General features: G+C 44.0%; 1 protein-coding gene across 1 annotated transcript in view; it reads right to left on the bottom strand.

Moving 5' to 3' along the window:
• Window positions 1-21609, bottom strand: part of DOHH (deoxyhypusine hydroxylase) — an 84346-nt gene that overhangs the window by 42621 nt on the left and 20116 nt on the right. Inside the window, exon 2 of the mRNA XM_056572348.1 lies at window positions 15349-15425. Coding sequence (XP_056428323.1) covers window positions 15349-15425 — 77 coding nt within the window. The remainder of the gene's footprint in view (window positions 1-15348; window positions 15426-21609) is intronic.

Raw genomic sequence — 21609 nt, forward strand, 5'->3', positions numbered from 1 at the left:
GCTGGACTGAATTGTCCAGCGATCTGCGGCCATCGCCGACATGGGGGGTCATAATGACCCCCCTGGGCGATATGCCCCGATGCCTGCTGAACGATTTCAGCAGGCATCGGGCACCGGCTCTGCTCCAGATGGTTGAGGGGCCGGTAAAACACATGACGTTCTCATACGTCATGTGTCCTTAAGGACTCGGAAATGGAGAACGTCATGTGTCCTTAAGGGGTTAAAGGGGTACTCCCACCCTAGACATCTTATCCCCTATCCAAAGGATAGGGAATAAGATGTCTGATTGCGGGGGTCCCGTAACCGCTGGAGGGTCTGAGTCACGACTCCGCCCCCGTGTGAGTCGCGACTCAGACCCTCCAGCGGTTGCGGTGAAAAACCAGGTGGGTGCCGTATGCAATAATGCGGGGGTACCCACCGGGGGACCCCGCAATCAGACATCTTATCCCCTATCATTTGGATAGGGGATAAGATGTATAGGGTGGGAGTACCCCTTTAAAGCCCCCCACCCCCAATAAAAACCCTCTTTTTCCCCATTTTTATATAAAATAATGTTATCAAAAATAAACAAACATATTTGGAATTGCCGCATGCTTAAATGTCCAAACCATTAAAAGGAAAACTGTCCACTTTCTCCCCCAGCACTAATAAGAGTTACTGGCTGGTAGTGCGGGGGACGCTGATCAGTTTGAGCCTTACCGTGCCCAGATCCGCCATGCCGTTCTGTCGTAATCTTTTTTTTTCTATTTTCAATGTATGCAAACGAGGTGCAAACTGGCACTGACCGGGCTAACTGGCACGGTGACGTCAGCGTTTCTGGCCGCAGCGCTGCCCTGCTCATCAATATTCCTCCCCTCCCTCTTCTCCCTGCTCTGTAATGAAGAGAGAGGGGAGGAATATTGATGAGCTGGGCGGTGCTGCGGCCAGAAAAGCGGAAGTCATAGTGCCAGTTAGACCGTTCAGTGCAAGTTAGCACCACATTTGCATATAGAGAAAATAGAAGATTACAACAGAAACAGCGGTGGATCCGAGCACGGTGAACATCAAACTGATCAGCGTCCCTCCGCACACTACCAGCCAGTACCACTGATTAGTGTGGGGGGAGAAAGCGGACAGTTTTCCTTTAAAATATAACTAACAAAAACAAAAGCTTATTTAGGTGATGCACCACCAACCACCAGTGTGTTTTCTTTACTAGAATTGACGTTTTTTCAATAAACAAGTTTGGATCATTGAACTCTGTTTTTGTGTTCTTTTAAAACAAAACTACTATGTTAATTAGTTATGGCAACTGTATGAGTTGTTTTTTCTAAACTTAAACCTCAGTATTCTGATTTAATTGCTGCACTGGCACTTTGAGGGGAAAAAAGTTGGTGTGCATTACGGTTTGGGTACTCGGGCTCAAAAAGGTTCGCCATCACTGTTATAGAGGGTTCTACGGCTTTCAATATGGGAAATAAGCCCCAGAGGGTCCCCAAGTGTACGGGAACCCCTGCTGACCAAGGGTTTTTCATCTCCAACTATTTTACCCCCTGAGAGTCCGCTCACCCTCCCTCGCATGTCACGATCCACCTCCTGGAGCCACCGGAGTGCAGCGTGCCTCTCCAGACATGCTCTCCGGCACCCCCGCCATGTCGGAGTGGCGCTGTGGAGTGGCCCCTCCCCCGCCTCCCTACCCGGACTGGCCATCGCTGCCTCTACCCAAGGGCTCCACAGGGGGCCTGTTAGCAGCTCTTCCCTCCAGTCTGCAGGGGGCCGAATCAGTGGTGCCTGTGCACACAAGCTCCCCATCCTGCTGGCTGTCTTCCCTGCCTGACCTGGAGGAGACAGCTGAAATAGCTGCGGTTGCTCCGTAGTCCCCTCCACCTGCTGGCGCTCTCCTACCCCTCAGTGCAACTCTCCCCTCCTATTTGAAGAAAAGTTCTTGTATCCCACCCCTTCTACTAATGAGAGAAACTATATGTCCTGCGGTTGCAAAAAAAAAAAATTCCTACTAAATGGGTGAGAAGTTAAAGTGTAACTATAATTATAATGACATTTCAGAGGTTTTTATCAGTAGGGGTTCAATGATAACAAATTATTGTAATCACATCTGTTGGGAATAGGCACATTCAGGCTTGATGTCTTCCATATGTGTATTGCAAGACTATGGAACTATATCTAGCTAGTTACACTTTACGCATGCCGACTTTTGCATGCCTTTGCACTAAGATTTGTGTAACAAATTAATGTTAATGCATATCATTATTTTTCTAAGAAAATAAATGGAATAAGTTGGTGTACTGTTTCAATTTTCCTATGCATTGGTTTAGTAAGAAGGTAAATGCCACAAAACAGATGGTTTATCACTTACGTTTGCATTGGAAAATGGCATAAGTAGCATAAATGGAATCGTATATCTTAAATTCTGCTTTGGTCAGGCTATTAGCAACAAACATGACGACCGCAGCCAATCAGCAGCCTCGCTGTAATGCTCCATACACTTGAGTACACAGACGCCACTGATTGGGTGTGGCAGTCACCTGATGTTTGCTAATCATGTAACATCAGAGCAACAACTGCATGCAGATCGGGGAATCAGCGCAGGAGGGGAAGGAAGTAAAACAGTTTGTTTTTCAAAGGATGATCTGTCTTCCCTTGTTCCGAAACCACTAAAAATCTACTGCATGGCTTTTCGTCAGCTCTTTAGCACAATCCTTTCAGCCTGCCTACTCCCCTCCCACAGAACTCCTTAGAAAACCTCTTTTTATTAAAAAAAAAAAAAGGTTATGCTTAGTTGTCTAACTGCATAAAGGTGACATTGCTGTAAAATGCTGGGTGGCATCTTCACTGTGTGCTAAGTGTTAACCCCTTAAGGACGCAGCTCATTTTCACCTTAAGGATGCTGCCCTTTTTTTGCAAATCTGACCACTGTCACTTTAAAGGGGTACTCCGGTGGTCAGCGTGTTTTTCTGTTTTTGACTTACCCTATTTGTTTTGTTTCATTTCTATTCTTGTTGTTTAGCCTACTCTATTTCCGTTCTTTGTTGTCTTTTTATCCCCCACTTTGTTTTCCTATCTTTGCTTCTATTTCCTGTTTCTTGCTGTGCTGAAAACTACAAATCCCAGCATGCCACATGCCTTGCTGGTTTGGGGCGGCTCCTTTTTTTTGTTTGTTTGTTTCGCCCTTTACCCATCCTACTATTTTCCCGGGTCAGCCCCCTTATACACAGCACACTAATATCAACAGCCTTGGTTGGGATACACGGTCATACACACACAAAAGGGACTACAACTCCCAGCATGTGTCATTCAGGAGTTTTCACTCTGTGGTATAAAACCAGCATGCTGCCTCTAGTCTCCTGGATGTTGTAGTTCACCACACCTCTGTAGGGCATACACCAGTGTTTCCCAACCAGGGTGCCTCCAGGTGTTGCAAAACTACAGCTCCCAGCATGCCCTGACTGCCTTTGGGTATGCTAGGAGTTGTAGTTTTGCAACAGCTGGAGGCACACTGGTTGGGAAACACTGGTGTAACATGATGTGTATGCTGAATAGGCTAGAACAGTGTTTCCCAACCAGTGTGCCTCCAGCTGTTGCAAATCTACAACTCCCAGCATGCCCACACACACACACAACAGGGACTACAACCCCCAGCATGTGCCATTCAGGAGTCCCCCCCTCCCCCTTCACATATAGCGGGAGATTTATCAAAACCTGTGCATAGGAAAACTTGCCCAGTTGCCAGAGCAACCAATCAGCTTGCTCCTTTTTTATGAAGGCCTGTGAAAAATGAAAGAAGCAATCTGATTGGTTGCTATGGGCAACTGGGCAAGTTTTCCTCTGCACAGGTTTTGATAAATCTCCCCCATAGAGATCATTCCCAGTATAAGATTTATTCCCCTGCAGTCCATACATCCCCAGCCCGTGCACCTTCTCATCCTCCCCTTCAGATAACACTTATCTTCTCTGTGTTCTTTCTCCTGTGCAGACCTGTGTCCTTAGAATACAGAGCAGGGGGAGGGGAGATGAGGAGCAGTGTACTCAGCTGGATGAGATGAGGGGGCGTGGCTTATTTTTCTCTTGCAAAAAGCTGTGACATCTTGTCCACAACAGACTCAGAACTGTGGACAACAGTAAAAGAAAACCCTCTGAACTACAATACTTCCTGCCCAACAAACAGGTAAGAAAAACACATACATGCTGCCAAAACATATAACACATGTATATTGCAAAAAAACTAAACTTACAAAGAAGATGCTATATAGTCAAAAAAATTAACCACCGGAGTACCCCTTTAACCCCTTAAGGACCGGAGGTTTTTCCGTTTTTGCATTTTCGTTTTTTGCTCCTTGCCTTTAAAAAATCATAACTCTTTCAAATTTACACCTAAAAATCCATATGATGGCTTATTTTTTGCGCCACCAATTCTACTTTGTAATGACGTTAGTCATTTTGCCCAAAAATCTATGGTGAAGCGGGAAACAAAATCATTGTGCGACAAAATTGAAAAACAAACGCTGTTTTGTAACTTTTGGGGGCTTCCGTTTCTACGTAGTACATTTTTCGGTAAAAATGACACCTGATATGTATTCTGTAGGTCCATACGATTAAAATGATACCCTACTTATATAGGTTTGATTTTGTCGGACTTCTGGAAAAAATCATAACTACATGCAGGAAAATTAATACGTTTAAAATTGTCATCTTCTGACCCCTATAACTTTTTTATTTTTCCGTGTATGGGGCGGTATGAGCGCTCATTTTTTGCGCCGTGATCTGAAGTTTTTAACGGTACCATTTTTGCATTGATAGGACTTATTGATCACTTTTTATTCATTTTTAAATGATATAAAAAGTGACCAAAAATGCACTATTTTGGACTTTGGAATTTTTTTGCGTGCACGCCATTGACCGAGCGGTTTAATTAATGATATATTTTTATAATTCGGACATTTCCGCACGCGGTGATACCACATGTTTATTTTTATTTTTATTTACACTGTGTTTTTTTTTTTATTGGAAAAGGGGGGTGATTCAAACTTTTAATAGGGGAGGAGTTAAATGATGTTTATTCACTTTTTTTTTTCACTTTTTTTTTGCAGTGTTATAGGTCCCATAGGGACCTATAACACTGCACACACTGATCTTCTATGTTGATCACTGGTTTCTCATAAGAAACCAGTGATCAACGATTCTGCCGGATGACTGCTCATGCCTGGATCTCAGGCACTGAGCAGTCATTCGGCGATCGGACAGCGAGGAGGCAGGTAGGGGCCCTCCCGCTTTTCTGTCAGCTGTTCGGGATGCCGCGATTAGCCGCGGCTATCCCAAACAGCCCGACTGAGCTAGCCGGGAACTTTCACTTTCACTTTTAGCCGCGCGGCTCAGCTTTGAGCGCGCGGCTAAAGGGTTAATAGCGCGCGGCGCCGCGATCGGCGCTGCGCGCTATTAGAGGCGGGTCCCGGCTTCACTATGACGCCAGGCCCGCCATGATATGACGCGGGGTTACTGTGTAACCCCGCGTTATATCAGAAGAGCAGGACCAAGGACGTACCGGTACGTCCTTGGTCCTTAAGGGGTTAAGCATTAATAACTCTGGGATGCTTTTACCTTTCATTCTGATTTCGTGACATATTTTACTTTAACATAGCCGTAAATTTTCGTCATTATTTGCATCCTTTCTTGGTGAAAAATCCCAAAATTTCATGAAAATTTTGCATTTGTCTAACTTTGAAACTCTCTGCTTGTAAGGAAAACGGATATTCCAAATTATTTATATATTGATTCACATATACAATATGTCTACTTTATGTTGGCATCATAAAGTTGACATGTTTTTACTTTTGGAACACATTAGTGGGCTTCAAAGTTCAGCAGCAATTTTCACGCAAATTTCAAATTCCCAATTTTTTTTTTTTTTTTTTTAGGGACCAGTTCAGTTTTAAGTGGATTTGAGAGGCTTTCATGTTAGAAGTACCCCATAAATTACCCCCATTATAAAAACTGCACCCTTCAAGGTATTCAAAATGATATTCAGAGTTTTTTTTTTAACCCTTTAGGTGTTTCACAGGAATTGCAGCAAAGTGAAGGAGAAAATTCAAAATCTTCATTTTTTACACGCGCAAGTTCTTGTAGAGCTATTTTGTAACCCCCGTTTTTGTAATCCCCATTTCTCTCGAATAAGGAAATACCTCATATGTGGATGTAAAGTGCTTCGTGGGTGCATTAGAGGGCTCAGAAGGGAAAGAGCAACAATGAGATTTTGGAGAGTGAAGTTTGCTGAAGTTTGCCAGAACAGCAAAAAATAAATGAAAAAAATCCACATGGCATACTATTTTGGAAACTACACCCCTCAAGGAACGTCAAAAGTGGTAGAGTGAGCCTTAACACCCCACAGGTATTCGACGACTTTTCATTAAATTCGGATGTGTAAATGAAATAATTTTTTTCACTAAAATGCTGTTTTTCCCCCAAAAATTTTACATTTTTACAAGTGATAATAGGAGAAAATGCCCCCCAAAATTTGTAACCCCATTTCTTCTGAGTATGGAAATACCCCATGTGGGGATGACAAGTGCTCTGCTGGCATACCACAATGCTCAGTAAAGAAGGAGCCACATTTGGCTTTTGAAATTTTGCTGAAATGTTTTTTGGGGGGCATGTCGCATATAGGCAGCCCCTATGATGCCAGAACAGCAAAAAATAAAAAAGGCACATAGCACACTGTTTTGGAAACTACACCCCAGCGCCATTGGGCTTTTGGAGAGAGAATTTGTTTGGAATGGAAGTCGAGGGCCATGTGCGTTTACAAAGCCCCCATGGTGCCAGAACAGTGGAACCCCCCCCCCCCCCTACGTGTGACCCCATTTTGGAAACTACACCCCTCACAGAATTTGATAAGGGGTGCAGTGAGAATTTACACCCCACTGGCGTTTGACAGATCTTTGGAACAGTGGGCTGTGCAAATGATAAATTACATTTTTCATTTTCACGGACCACTGTTCCAAAAATCTGTCAGACACCTGTGGTGTGTAAATGCTCACTGTACCCTTATTACATTCCATGAGGGCTGTAGTTTACAAAACGGGGTTACATGTGGGGTGTTCCATTGTTCTGGTGCCATGGGGGCTTTGTAAACACACATGGCCTTCAATTCCGGACAATTTTTCTCTCCAAAAGCCCAATGGCACTCCTGAGCCCGCAGAGCACTTTACATCCACAAATGGGGTATGTTCTTAGAAGAAAAGGGGTTACACATTTTGGGGGGCTTTATCCTATTTTCCCTTGTGAAAATGAAAAATTTAGGGTAACACCAGCATTTGTGACTTTTTTTTCTAATTTTCCTATCCAACTTTAACGAAAATTCGTCAAACACCTGTGGGGTGTTAAGGCTCACTATACCCCTTGTTACGTTCCGTGAGGGGTGTAGTTTCCACAATGTGGTCACATGTGGGTATTTATTTTTTTGCGTTTATGTCAGAACCGCTGTAAAATCAGCCACCCCTGTACAAATCACCAATTTAGGCCTCAAATGTACATAGTGCGTTCTCACTCCTGAGCCTTGTTGTGCGTCCGCAGAGCATTTTACGTCCACATATGGGGTATTTCCGTACAAATTTTGGGGGTCTTTTTTTCCTTTTACCTCTTGCGAAAATGAAAAGTATGGGGCAACACCAGCATGTTAGTGTAAAAAAGATGTTTTTTCTTCATTTTAAAAGTTTTTATTGTTTTACAATGAAACAAAGGAACAGGAACAAGTAGGAATGACACGATAAATAACGTACAACTATATTGATCAGAGTACAAAGATCGTTGTTGTGAGAAAGGCAGCTCCAAACTTCCAGGAAGCCCCTTCCCAGTATGGCACAAAGAAAACAGAGAAACATTCAATTAACTTGGCAGAATGTCCATGAATCAGGCTTACAGTCCACAGAATCGCTATGTGCAGATTGAAGTAAATGAGTGGAGAGAGACACATTCCGGTCAGCAGTCGAGGCAGAGGTAGACTGTTAGGTAGAGGGGAGTAGGGGAGAAAAGTGGAGAGAAAAGAGAGGAGAGAGGGCATCGAGGAACTTAAAGCGAGATCAGGTAAGGGGAGAACGCAGTTAAAATGGAGCGACATAATGGGGCCTGTGTATCCACAGATCCCGCTGTTTCAGAAATTTGGCATCACAGGAGCGAGATAATGCAAAGGTACGTTCATATTCACAGGTGAGGTTCACAAAATGAAGTGCTTCAGAGAGGGTAGGAACCGAAGGGGTCCTCCATTTCCGAGTAATACACAGTTTAGTGGACATGCATAAGTGCACAAGTAGAGTTTTAGCTAAATGTGGAACAATATCCAAATCAATTATCAGCAACGTAGTGGAAGGTGGTATCTTGACAGTCAGTCCTAATAATCTAGAGATTACCAGTTCAATTCCCCTCCAGACAGATTGGATAAGGGGACAATCCCATGTAGGAGCGTGCCCACCTCCCCACACCATCTCCAGCAGTATGCTGAGCAAGACTGGTCAATTTTGTGTAGTCTGTATGGAGTGTAGTACCATTTATGTATGGTTTTAAAGATAGTTTCTTGGTGGCTGACACACTTAAAGGGGTTCTCCGGCGCTTAGACCTCTTATCCCCTATCCAAAAGGATAGGGGATAAGATGCTTGATCGCGGGGGTCCTGCCGCTGGGGACCCCCAGTGATCTTGCATGCGGCAGTCCCCTGTAGGACTCTCCCACAGAGTTCAGGAAGCTTAGCAGTTGCACCGAAAGTTTCATAGCATCTAGAATCTTAGTATTTAAAAGGCTTCTGATCTGTAGTCCCTTGTAAAAGTCCCTGTAAGGGATATGAAATCTCTCCTGAATTGCTGGGAAGCATACCAAATTATTATCGTCTAGCAAGTCGCTAATAGTTGAAATACCTGCTGTCTTCCAGGTGGACAGGTCTAAAATCGAGTATATATATATATAAGGAGAGGTGTTCAATCAGTATGGAACTAGCAGGGCACCTTATCGGAGGTGCCCAAACTCCTCCTCCACACAATATCTGAAGTATCAATCGTCGAGAGGGAGGTGTTAGCAAAGTTTAATGGTAGACATTGCTGCTAGCATTCTAGATTTTAAAGAGCATTCTGGGCTATAGGTTTGCTCCAATGCCACCCACAATTTTTCTGGGTTACCCGAGCACCAATGTTTCATCTGGTCCAAAATGGCTGCTGGGTAGTAGCCCTCAATATCAGGTCTCCCTAAACCACCCAATAGTCTATGATGAATCATCACTCTGCGAAGTACCCTAGGTCGCCCTGGGGCCCAAAGAACGTCATCGAGGAGTTTGTTAATAAAAGCAAAAAAGGACAAGGGAATCGCTATAGGGGAGAGTACGGAAGAGATAATAATTTTGGGAGGAAAAGCATCTTAAACGCCGCCAGCCTGCCAAACCATGAGAGATAGTGTTGCTTGTAGTGAGCGATAGTAGAGGAAAGAGTCTGTAGAAGTGGGAGAAAGTTAGTGTGGAAGAGGGAAGAGGACGGGGAGGTGAGTTGGATACCTGAGTAGGAGATATAATTCTCTTGCCAGTCAAGTTGGAAATTAGGTAGTAGTTCCGTAAGTGTTGCTGGAGGGATGCTTATTGGAAGGGCTTGGGACTTGGTTACATTCAATTTATAGTAGGAGAGGGAGCTAAATAAATCTAGGGTCTGGATAGGGATGTCTGGGAAAAAGTCGGGTCAGTAAAAGTCAGGATCACATCGTCTGCGAAAAGCGCTAGCTTATGTTCCCTATTGCCAATGCAGACCCCAGTAATGTCGCTATTTAACCTTATAGCCTGTGCAAGTGGTTCGATAGTAAGGAGAAAGATCAAGGGCGAAAGGAGGCAGCCTTGTCGAGTGCCGTTCGACAGGGTGAACCGGCTAAATCTGGCACCATTTGTGAATACGCTGGCCACCGGGTTTGAATACAAAGCCTGTATGGCAGTAAGGATAGAACCCTCAAAGCCAAAGTCAAGGCTGTCTGTTTGCCAGGTTTGGGGATAGTCGTGATCAGGGCATCTAACATGTCAAGAGGGAGGGACCCTTTCGTCATAGCCTCATTAAACACCTGTAATAGGGTAACAAAATAAGGAGAAAGCGTTTGAGTGGGTCATCTTTTAGATGATAAAGGGATGCATAATAATGGCAAAATGCGTTGGCAATGTGTCTGGGTGACATAACAGGTGCATGCATCTTAGGATGCTTGATAAGTGGAATACATTGTTTGTAAGAGGCGGGTTTTAGCTTCTTAGCCAATAGGGAGCCTGCTTTGATATCGTGAAGGTAAAAGGATAATTTGGACCGTTTAAGGGTTCTACCGTAATCATGAAGGAGCATGTCCTCAAGTGGAGATGTTCATTCCGTAAATGCACCTCAGTGTCAAAGGAGTAATGTGTTTTCTGGATGGCCTCCTGTTTCTTAAGAGTAGCCCCCATCTGGATAAAGGAGCCTCTAATTCCTGCCTTGTGAGCCATCCAGATTGTCTGAGTGTCTACGTCAGGAGTGTCTTTCTGCTTGAAATAGTCTGTTAGCGCTGATTCTAACTGCGCAGAGTGGGTAGAGTGGGCTATCATATGGGTATTTGCCCTCCATACAAAGTCGGAGTTATCCGACCAAGTGGTCTGACCAATTTGGGAAGAGTCCACTGTCAAGGAGACCTCTATTCACCAGAATGAGATCAATTCTGGAGTAGGTGTGGAACCTCAATGAGCAGTGTGTAAAGTACCGTTCAGTCGCATGTTGCAGTCTCCATATGTCAACAAGTCATTGTCAGAGAGTAAACTGTCCAGTTAGAAAGAGTGCCTAGTCACAGGAGAAGAATGGTCGAGAGTTGTCACCACACCACAAATAAGTAAAGCACCTTTGTGGACACAAGCTGCTCTGCGGAGAACTCTGCAAAAACTGTCTTTGGCGTGTATTGGGAGCATACAGTGCTCCTTTCAAAAAAACAGCACCAATCACTGGGTCCGAATTAAATGCAGGTTAAGATTCTTTATTGCATTAGAGCATATATATTCACAATTGTGTAGTCAACATTGTCAATGGTACCCACAATAATGATATAGCGACTAAAAGGATTAATGAGTTGTGTGGTGATAGATCCAGCAATCCTATCACTAAAAGTGACCAAGACCCCTCGCCTCTTTTTCGGGAAGGAGGAGGTGACAATAGTAGGGAATCTCCTGTGGCGTAAGAGAAATGAGTCTCTTGTAAACAGACTGTCAGCATTGTGACGCTCCGCTTCACGCCGCAAGAAATTACATTTTTGTGGGCTATTCAGCCCATTAACATTCATAGACAAAATTTCAATACCCATTACAGAAGTCTGGTACAATCCAGGACAGTGGGGGGGACACCACAGAGGAATAGATAAAGAGGAAAAAAGGTGAGAAGAAGCAGAGAAAAAGAGGGGATAGGGAATGAAGAGAAGGGGTCTACCTGTTCCTCGCCGGGCACTTTCAGCAATACCTCTGGATAATCAGATTAGGATCCCAGTGAGAAGAAGTCAGTAAACAGAACTACAAAAAAAAAAAAAACATAAAATGCAAAAGAAGAAAAAAAAAAAAAAGAAAAGGAAATATTAGCGAGGTATCAACTGCACATATGACACCGTAGATGGGGAACGTGCGAGTGAATAAAGGTTACAACATTAAACAGCAGAATCACTCAGCATCTATACCGACAACAAACCAACAGGTCCCATATCAGTAGCATATACATCAGGTATATCCAAAAGAGTCTTGGGTGCGGAGATGATCGGGTGGTTGCGGGGAGTCCGGGGTATACAGGCCCCAACGCTGCAAGGTCTCAAATCGTTCTGCGACAGAGGTGATAACATGCATCTTGTTGTTGCGGAGGATCAGCAGCTTTGTCGGGAACCCCTAGCAATAAGGAACCTTCAGCAAACGCAGTTCCTTCATTAGGGGATGTAGATTACATCTTGCTTGTAAGGTCACGACTGATAAGTCAACAAACGGCTGGATCTCTTTGTACGGTGCTGGGAGAGATTTCCTCTTTCTAGAGTATTGCAACAACATGTCCTTGGTGTTATAAAATGTATAGCGTGCAAGGATGTCCCTGGGTAAATCCTCTGGTAGGGACTTGGGCTTTGCTACCCTGAGAGCACGATCTATGCTGTATTCAAAGTAGTCCATACCAGGTAGAAAATGCCGGGTAAGCTCATCCACATATTTAGCAAGTTGAGAGTTAGGGATGGTCTCCGGTATCCCCCGGAACTTAATGTTTCTTCTATTGCGGTCTTCCGCATCAGCTAATTTCTCCTTAACAGCAGTGACGGCGTCCTCCAAGGAATTGTGCGCGTCAACAAACTCATTGTGGGCTTTAGCAAAGGATGCCATTTTAGTTTCCACGTGCATCATTTTATGTTCTAGAGCTGAGGACTTGAGAGACGTCAGTAAGGAGGAAAAGCGAGGATCGAAGGAGTAAGAGCATGTCCTTCAGCGCAGTTTCCAACACAGCTTTGTCAGAAGTCTGGTAGAGAGCAAACAAGTCCTCACCGTCCTCTGCTACGGTCAGATCTCCCCCTGCTCCAGGTGTCTGCCCATCCCCTGTCTCGGAGGTAAGACAGGGTTTTTGTTTAACAGGGCTTATGTGGGGGGACGAGGGGAGTCTAGTGGGAGAGCCCCCGCCAACTCCCGAGGCATTAGAGGTGTCAGCCAAAAGGTAGGGTATCATTGCCGTCTCTCTCCTCCGCCATCTTGGGCCCTGCATGCAACTCGGGGAGGTCCCAGGATTCAGGGAGAAAGCAGGTACTAGAAAGCTCAAGAGAGTCGGGGCATGCCGCCTACCTCAGGAGTAATGGGTCCGGTACGCCTCTGCGGTAGCGGGAGGTACGATCTTCGGACGGTGGAGGAGTCTCGTGGAGCCACAGAGGGGTCTCCACCATCATTGGGCTCCCGCTCTCCAGGCTTCCCAGCCGTGAAGAACTGCTGGAGGGACCTGGAATTACCCGGCTTGTTCGTTTGCTTTCTGCCCAGATTTGCCATGATGGACTGAGAGTCCGTTCAGTAGCTCGTTAATGTCGAGAAAGAGCCCCCAAAAATTTGTAAAGCAATTGCTCCCGAGTACGGAAATACCCCATATGTGGCCCTAAACTGTTTCCTTGAAATACGACAGGGCTCCGAAGTGAGAGAGCGCCAACCGCATTTGAGGCCCGAATTATGGATTGCATAGGGGCGGACATTGGGAATCACTGGCATAGAATGCCCCCTAACAGGGTGCCTCCAGCTGTTGCTAAACACCCAGCATGCCGGAAATGCTGGAAGTTGTTTTGGAACAGCTGGAGGCTCCGTTTTGGAAACACTGCCATACGATATGTTTTTAATTTTTATTGTGTGTGTGTGCGGGGGTGGGGGGGTATATATATGTAGTGTTTTACCCTTTATTGTGTGTTAGTGTAGTGTAGTGTTTCTAAGGTTCATTTGCACTGACAGGGGTTTACAGCGAGTTTCCGCTAGGAGTTTGAGCTGCGGCGGAAAATTTGATGTAGCTCAAACTTGAAACTCAATGTAAACCCGCCCTTGTGAATGTACCCTGCAAACCTCCAGCTATTGCAAAACTACAACTCCCAGCATGCACTGACAGACCGTGTATGCTGGGAGTTGTACTTTTGCAACAGCTGAAGGCACACTGGTTGGAAAACCTTCAGTTAGGTTCTGTTACCGAACTCAGTATTTTTCAACCAGTGCGCCTCCAGCTGTTGCAAAACCACAACTCCCAGCATGTACTGATCGCCGAAGGGCATGCTGAGAGCTGTAGTTATGCAACAGCTGGAGGTACGCAACATCAACTCCAAGCATGCAGAGACAGCCGTTTGCTGTTCGTGAATTCTGGGAGTTTTAGTTTTGCAAGATTTAGCTGCAAACTACGGAAGCCGGTGAGTTGCCTATCAAAATCTGGAGGGCAACAGTTTGGAGACCCCAGCACAGTGATCTCCAAACTGTGGCCCTCCAGATGTTGCAAAACTACAAATCCCAGCATACCAAGACAGCAAACATGTCTGGGCATGCTGGGAGTTGTAATTTTGCAACATCTGGAGGGCTACAGTTTAGAGACCACTGTATAGTGGTCTCCAAACTGTTGCCCTCCAGATGTTGCTAGGCAACTCACCGGCTTCTGTAGTCTGCAGCACGCCGTACCAGGGAGAGGATGGCCGCCCGCCGCTGGTAAGGGACCTCCACCGCAGCCGGTCACACTACAGTTACCCCGTTCTGCCCTGACTACCGTGGGTGGGCAGAACGAGGGAACCAAACTTTAACCCCCGCCCCCGATCTGCTATTGGTCGGTCGCTTCTGACCATATCCCTGACCTATCCCTATCCCTTCAAGGGAATCAGGGGTGTCTTGGATTACCCCCGATCACCCTTTTATTCTGGGTCACCAGAGACCCGGAATCGCCGCAGATCGCAGTTCTGAATTGACCAGCGATTTGCGGCGATCGCTGACATGGGGGGGGATCTCAGGACTCCCCCCAGCGATGTGCTGGGATGCCTGCTGAATGATTTCAGCAGGTATCCCGGTACCCCAACCAGCTAGCAGCGGGGGCCGGAATTCCCACAGGCGTACCTGTACACCCTACGTCTTGATGACTCAGGATGCAGGGCGTATGTATACGCCCTGCGTCTTGAAGAGGTTAAAAAAGTTACAAACTTACCACTTACACTCTCTCTTTCTCACTGGAGGGACAGAAGAACAGCAAAGTGCCAGTCTTAGGAGCTGGGTCTTGTTATCATGGTTGCACTACTCTAACTTGTATATCAGAGGCCGGCACCCATGTTGTATTCAGTCAGAGCTGTAAGAAGAACCTTTGTGTGACATGGACATTGCTCAGCGTGAACCCCATACGGAAGTAACAGAGAAGCAGGGAGGTGTCAAAACAAATACATATACACCTAAAGGCAAAAATGTGGTAAAGCTTAAGTAGCCCCTGTGATAATCTGCATCCTATAATAAACTATGGCAAAAGGGTAGTGAACTCCTTATGCAATATACACCCAAAAGAAATGAGTCAATTATATAAGTACAAGTGACTGCTTTTTTCTTTTGTAAGTTAAAAATCCCACCAGAAGTTAATTCATACATAGAAAATTTCTGTTGCGCGTGGAAGAGAACTACTATAATTTCAACCTTTTACCGGCTTTTGAAATCTGTACAGACAAAATTTTTTTGCATTTTAGCTTTGTGTGAACACATATAGACACCTGAAATATAGTCAAAATACCACTTAATATATACGTGCAAAAAAGGTAGTAAGTTTTAGAGTAAATACATGCTTTGGCTATTTTACGTGTGTAGTAAAGTTCAAAACATTCACTACTTACTATTCATTACCTCTATAACAGAATCATGGCTATATTTTCTCAGCAGCACCAGAACTTCAGGATCTCCGATAGCCCCCAAAGCTTCACCTGTTACATATGAAAATGGAAACAGTTATCTAGTGCTCACACTTACTGTTGGAGGGTGAGGGGATAACTTGCAGTAAGTATTAAAAAAAAAATTTGACAGAATACTAGAATAGCGTAATCAAATTAATCTCAAAGAAATGTCCACAGTCCACCACTGGAAGGTAACAGTGTAGCTTGCATGGCTATGCTTTTTGCCAACTCCCATTAACATCAATGGGAGTCACGTAAATTGCCCACTTTGGCTGTTTTCTGCTTCAAAGCCACCACTGGCGCCTGCAAGCAGGCCAGAGGGGATCAGGAAGCCATTAGTTGATAAGGGAATACCCCTTTAAAGTAGAACCTGTCACCTATATAACTGGTTGGAACATGTTATGTTATATAGGGTGAAATAAGGTTTCATACTATATTTTCCCATCTGCAATAGTGTAGAAAACTAATTTTAACCTGTTGGTTAAAACAGGTTAGAAATATTTTTTATTTACCATAAGAGGTGCAATAGCAAAAATTTGTTTTAATGAGTTACCTTTTAAGTACCAGGACACACCTTCGTATCCTGGTACTTAACCCATTAAGGACTGAGCCCTTTTCCACATTAACCCCTTAAGGACCATCCCATTTTACACCATAGGACGAGAGCGTTTTTTGCACATCTGACCACTGTCACTTTAAACATTAATGACTCTGGAATGCTTTTAGTTATCATTCTGATTCCGAAAATGTTTTTACGTGACATATTCTACTTTAACATAGTGGTAAAATTTTGTGGTAACTTGCATCCTTTCTTGGTGAAAAATCCCAAAATTTGATGAAAAATTAGAACATTTTGCATTTTTCTAACTTTGAAGCTCTCTGCTTGTAAGGAAAATGGACATTACAAAAAAAAAAAAAAAAATTTTATTCACATTTCCAATAGGTCTACTTTATGTCTGAATCATAAAATTGACGTGTTTTTACTTTTGGAAGACATCAAAGGGCTTCAAAGTTCAGCAGCAATTTATCCAATTTTTCACAAAATTTTCAAACTCACTATTTTTCAGGGACCAGTTTAGGTTTGAAGTGGATTTGAAGGGTCTTCATATTAGAAATACCCCACAAATGACCCCATTATAAAAACTGCACCCCCAAAGTATTCAAAATGACATTTAGTAAGTGTTTTAACCCTTTAGGTGTTTCACAGGAATTGCAGCAAAGTGAAGGAGAAAATTCACAATCTTCATTTTTTACACTCGCATGTTCTTGTAAACCCAATTTTTGAATTTTTACAAGGGGTAAAAGGAGAAAATGTATACTTATATTTGTAGCCTAATTTCTCTTGAGTAAGGACATACCTCATATGTCTACGTAAATTGTTCGGCGGGCGCAGTAGAGGGCTCAGAAGCGAAGGAGCGACAAGGGGATTTTGGAGAGTACGTTTTTCAGAAATGGTTTTTGGGGGGCATGTTGCATTTAGGAAGCCCCTATGGTGCCAGAACAGCAAAAAAAAAAAAAAACACATGGCATACCATTTTGGAAACTAGACCCCTTGGGGAACGTAACAAGGAATAAAGTGAGCCTTAATACCCCACAGGTGTTTCACGACTTTTGCATATGAAAAAAAATATATATTTTTTTCACTAAAATGTGTGTTTCCCCCCAAATCTCACATTTTTGCAAGGGTTAATAGCAGAAAATACCCCCCAAAATTTGTAACCCCATCTCTTCTGAGTATGGAGGTACCCCATAAGTTGGCCTGAAGTGCACTACGGGCGGACTACAATGCTCAGAAGAGAAGGAGTGATATTTGGCTTTTTGAGAGCAAATTTTGCTCGGGGGGCATGTCGCATTTAGGAAGCCCCTATGGTGCCAGAACAGCAAAAAAAAAAAACACATGGCATACCATTTTGGAAACTAGACCCCTTGAGGAACGTAACAAGGAATAAAGTGAGCCTTAATACCCCACAGGGGTTTCACGACTTTTTAGTGGAAAAAATATATATATTTTTTTACATATGCAAATGTGCGTTTCCCCCCAAATTTCATATTTTTGCAAGGGTTAATAGCAGAAAATACCCCCCAAAATTTGTAACCCCATCTCTTCTGAGTATGGAGGTACCCCATAAGTTGTCCTGAAGTGCACTATGGGCGAACTACAATGCTCAGAAGAGGAGGAGCACCATTGAGCTTTTGGAAAGAGAATTTGTTTGGAATGGTAGTCAGGGGCCATGTGCATTTACAAAGCCCCCCGTGGTGCCAGAGTAGTGGACCCCCCCCCCCCACATGTGACCCCATTTTTGGAAACTACACCCCTCACAGAATTTAATAAGTGGTGCAGTGAGCATTTACACCCCACTTGCGTTTGACAGATCTTTGGAACAGTGGGCTGTGCAAATGGAAAATTTTATTTTTCATTTTCACGGATCACTGTTCCAAAAATCTGTCAGACACCTGTGGAGTGTAAATGCTCACTGTACCCCTTATTACATGAGGGGTGTAGTTTCCAAAATGGGGTCACATGTGGGGGGGGGTCCATTGTTCTGGTACCATGGGGGCTTTGTAAACACAAGTGGCCTTCAATTCCGGACAAATTTTCTCTTCAAAATTCCAATGGCCCTCTCCTTCTCTTCTGAGCATTGTAGTGCACCAATAGAGCACTTTACATCCACATATGGGGTATGTTCTTATTCAGAAAAAATGTGGTTACAAATTTTGGGGGCTTTTTTCCTATTTTCCCTTGGGAAAATGAAAAATTTAGGGTGACAACAGCATTTTAGTGAAAAAAAAAATTTTCTTCTTCATTTTCCCATCCAACTTTAATGAAAATTCGTCAAACACCTGTGGGGTGTTAGGGCTCACTATACCCCTAGTTACGTTCCGTGAGGGGTGTAGTTTCCAAAATGGGGTCACATGTGGGTATTTATTTTTTGGGGTTTATGTCAGAACCGCTGTAAAATCAGCCATCCCTGTGCAAATCCCCAATTTAGGCTTCAAATGTACATGGTGCGCTCTCACTCCTGAGCCTTGTTGTGCGTCCGCAGAACATTTTACGCCCACATATGGGGTATTTCCGTATATTTTGGAGAAATTGTGTTACAAATTTTGGGGGTCTTTTTTTCCTTTTACCTCTCATGAAAATAAAAAGTAAAGGACAACACCAGCATGTTAGTGTAAAAAATTTTTTTTTTTAGACTAACAGGCTGGTGTAGACCCCAACTTTTCTCTTTCATAAGGGGTAAACGAAAAAAAAGTGAGAGAGCACCATGCGCATTTGAGGACTAAATTAGGGATTGCACAGGGGTGGACATAGGGGTATTCTACGCCAGTGATTCCCAAACAACATGTTCTGTTGCAAAACAAGACAGCAAACTGCTGTGTGGGCATGCAATCAGTTGTAGTTTTGCAAGATCTGGAGGTGCACAGTATAGAGATCACTGTGCAGTGGTCTCAAACTATAGACCTCCAGCTGTTGCAAAACTGCAACTCCCAGCATGCCTAAACAGCTCTCTGGGCATGCTGGGAGTTGTAGTTTTGCAACATCTGGAGGGTTACAGTTTAGAGACCACTATAGTGGTCTCAGACTGTAGCCCTCCAGATGTTGCTAAGTATCTCACCGGCTTCCGTCGGATCCAGGGAGCTGTGTCGCTGTCCTCTTCTTCCGCCGATCGTCGCCCGCTGCCGTCGCCGATGGGTAAGTGGATCTTCGGCGCCGGTCCCTGTCTGTTTCCCCATCCTGCCCAGCCTATTGTGGGTGGGCAGAACGGGGAAACCGAAAGTAAAGCGCCCTGCCCCCGATCTGCTATTGGTGGTCGCGTCTAGACCACCAATAGAAGATATAGGAGGGGTGGCACCCCTGCCACCTCACTCCTATTGCTTCAAGGGGATCGTGGGTGTCTAGGACATCCGCGATCCCCTTTATTTTCCGGGTCACCGGGTCACTATAGACCCGTATTACCCGGAATAGCCGCAAATCGCAATTGTGAATTCACTTGCGATTTGCGGTGAATCGCCGACATGGGGGGGGTCTGATGACCCCCCTGGGCATTTGCGCGGGCGGGCTGCCTGCTGATAGATATCAGCAGTCACCCCGGTCCGGTCCCCGAAATTCCCACGGGCGTACAGGTACGCCCTTGGTCCTTAAGTACCAGGGAGCAAAGGCGTACCTGTACGCCCTTGGTCCTTAAGGGGTTAAGGACGCAGCCCTTTTTTGCAATTCTGACCACTATCAGTTTATGCATTAATAACTTTGGGAGGCTTTTACTGATAATTCTGATTCCGAGATTGTTTTTTTCTAACTTTGAAACTCTCTGCTTGCAAGGAAAATGGATATTCCAAATAAATTATATATTGATTCACATATACAATATGTCTACTTTATATTTGCATCATAAAGTTGACATGTTTTTACTTTTGGAAGACAGAGGGCTTCAAAGTTCAGCAGCAATTTTCCAATTTTTCACAAAATTTTCAAAATCAGAATTTTTCAGGGACCAGTTCAGTTTTGAAGTGGATTTGAGGGGTCTTCATATTAGAAATACCCCATAAATTATAAAAACTGCACCCCCAAAGTATTCAAAATTACATTTTTCATAGGAATAGCAGCAAAATGAAGGAGAAAATTCTAAATCTTTACTTTGTAAACTCATGTTCTTGTAGACCCTGTTTTTGAAAATTTACAAGGGGTAAAAGGAGAAAAAGACCCACAAAATTTGTAACCCAATTTCTCTCGAGTAAGGAAATACCTCTTATGTGGGTGTCAAGTGCTCTGTGGGTGCACTACAAGGCTCAGAAGTGAAGGAGCAACAATAGGATTTTGGAGATTAAGTTTTTCTGAAATGTTTTTTTGGGGAGCATGTCACATTTAGGAAGCCCCTATGGTGCCAGAACAGCAAATAAAAAGGGGTTGCAGGAGAAAATGTCACCCAAAATTTGTAACCCCATCTCTTCTGAGTATGGAAATACCCCATGTGTGGATGTCAAGTGCACTGCTGGTGCACTACAAAGCTCAGAAGAGAAGTTGTTACATTTGGCTTTTGGAAAGCAAATTTTGCTGAAATGGTTTTGGGGGGCATGTCGCATTTAGGAAGCCCCTATGGTGCCAGAACAGTGGGGAAAAAAAACACCTGGCATACTATTTTAGAAACTACACCCCTCAAGGAACGTAACAAGGGGTACAATTAGCCTTAACACCCCACAGGTGTTTGATAAATTTCCGCTAAAGTTGGACAGGAAAATTAAAAATGTAATTTTTTCACTAAAATGTTGATGTTACCCCAAATTTTTCATTTTCACAAGGGGTAATTGGAGAAAAAGCCTCCCAAAATGTGTAACCCCATTTATTTTGAGTAAGAACATACCTCATATGTGGATGTAAAGTGTTCTTCGGGCGAACTACAATGCTCAGAAGAGAAGGAGCGCCATTGAGCGCTTGGTGAGAGAATTTGATTGCAATAGAAGTCGGGGACCATGTGTGTTTACAAAGCCCCCCGTGGTGCCAGAACACTGGAACCCCCTAACATGTGACCCTATTTTGGAAACTACACCCCTCACGTAATAAGGGGTGAAGTGAGCATTTACACCCCACAGGTGTCTGACAGATTTTTGGAACAGTGGTCCGTGAAAATGAAAAATTAAATGTTTCATTTGCACAGCCCACTGTTCCAAAAATCTGTCAAACGCCAGTGGGGTGTAAATGTTTACTGCACCCCTTATTAAATTCTGTGAGGGGTGTAGTTTCCAAAATGGGGTCACAAGTATGGGGCAACACGAGCATGTTAGTGTAAACATTTTTTTTTTTTTTTTAAACTAACATGATGGAGTAGACCCCAACTTTACCTTTTCATAAGGGGTAAAAGGAGAAAAAGCCCCCCAAAATTTGGAATGCAATTTCTCCCGAGTACGGAAATACCCCATATGTAGCCCTAAGCTGTTTCCTTGAAATACAATAGAAACCAAGCAAATACTCCTAAGTGTCTCAGGGCAAAACAATGAAAATTACAATTTTAGGGACACGTCCCCAAGGACTGCCCTAAACTAGAGACTACTTAACTAAATTATTAAAACTTAACTTTTATTACAACCACTTAATTATAAATTGTGCTTTTGGTACCATAGTGAAAAAATGTTAAAAAGTCCGGTCATCCACTGTGTGACTACAACATAGGTCAAAATTGCCCATATGTCTTGTGATCAGTGTCACAGTGAAAAGGTC

Source organism: Hyla sarda, chromosome 1 (assembly GCF_029499605.1).
Source record: "Hyla sarda isolate aHylSar1 chromosome 1, aHylSar1.hap1, whole genome shotgun sequence".
Lineage (NCBI taxonomy): Eukaryota > Metazoa > Chordata > Amphibia > Anura > Hylidae > Hyla > Hyla sarda.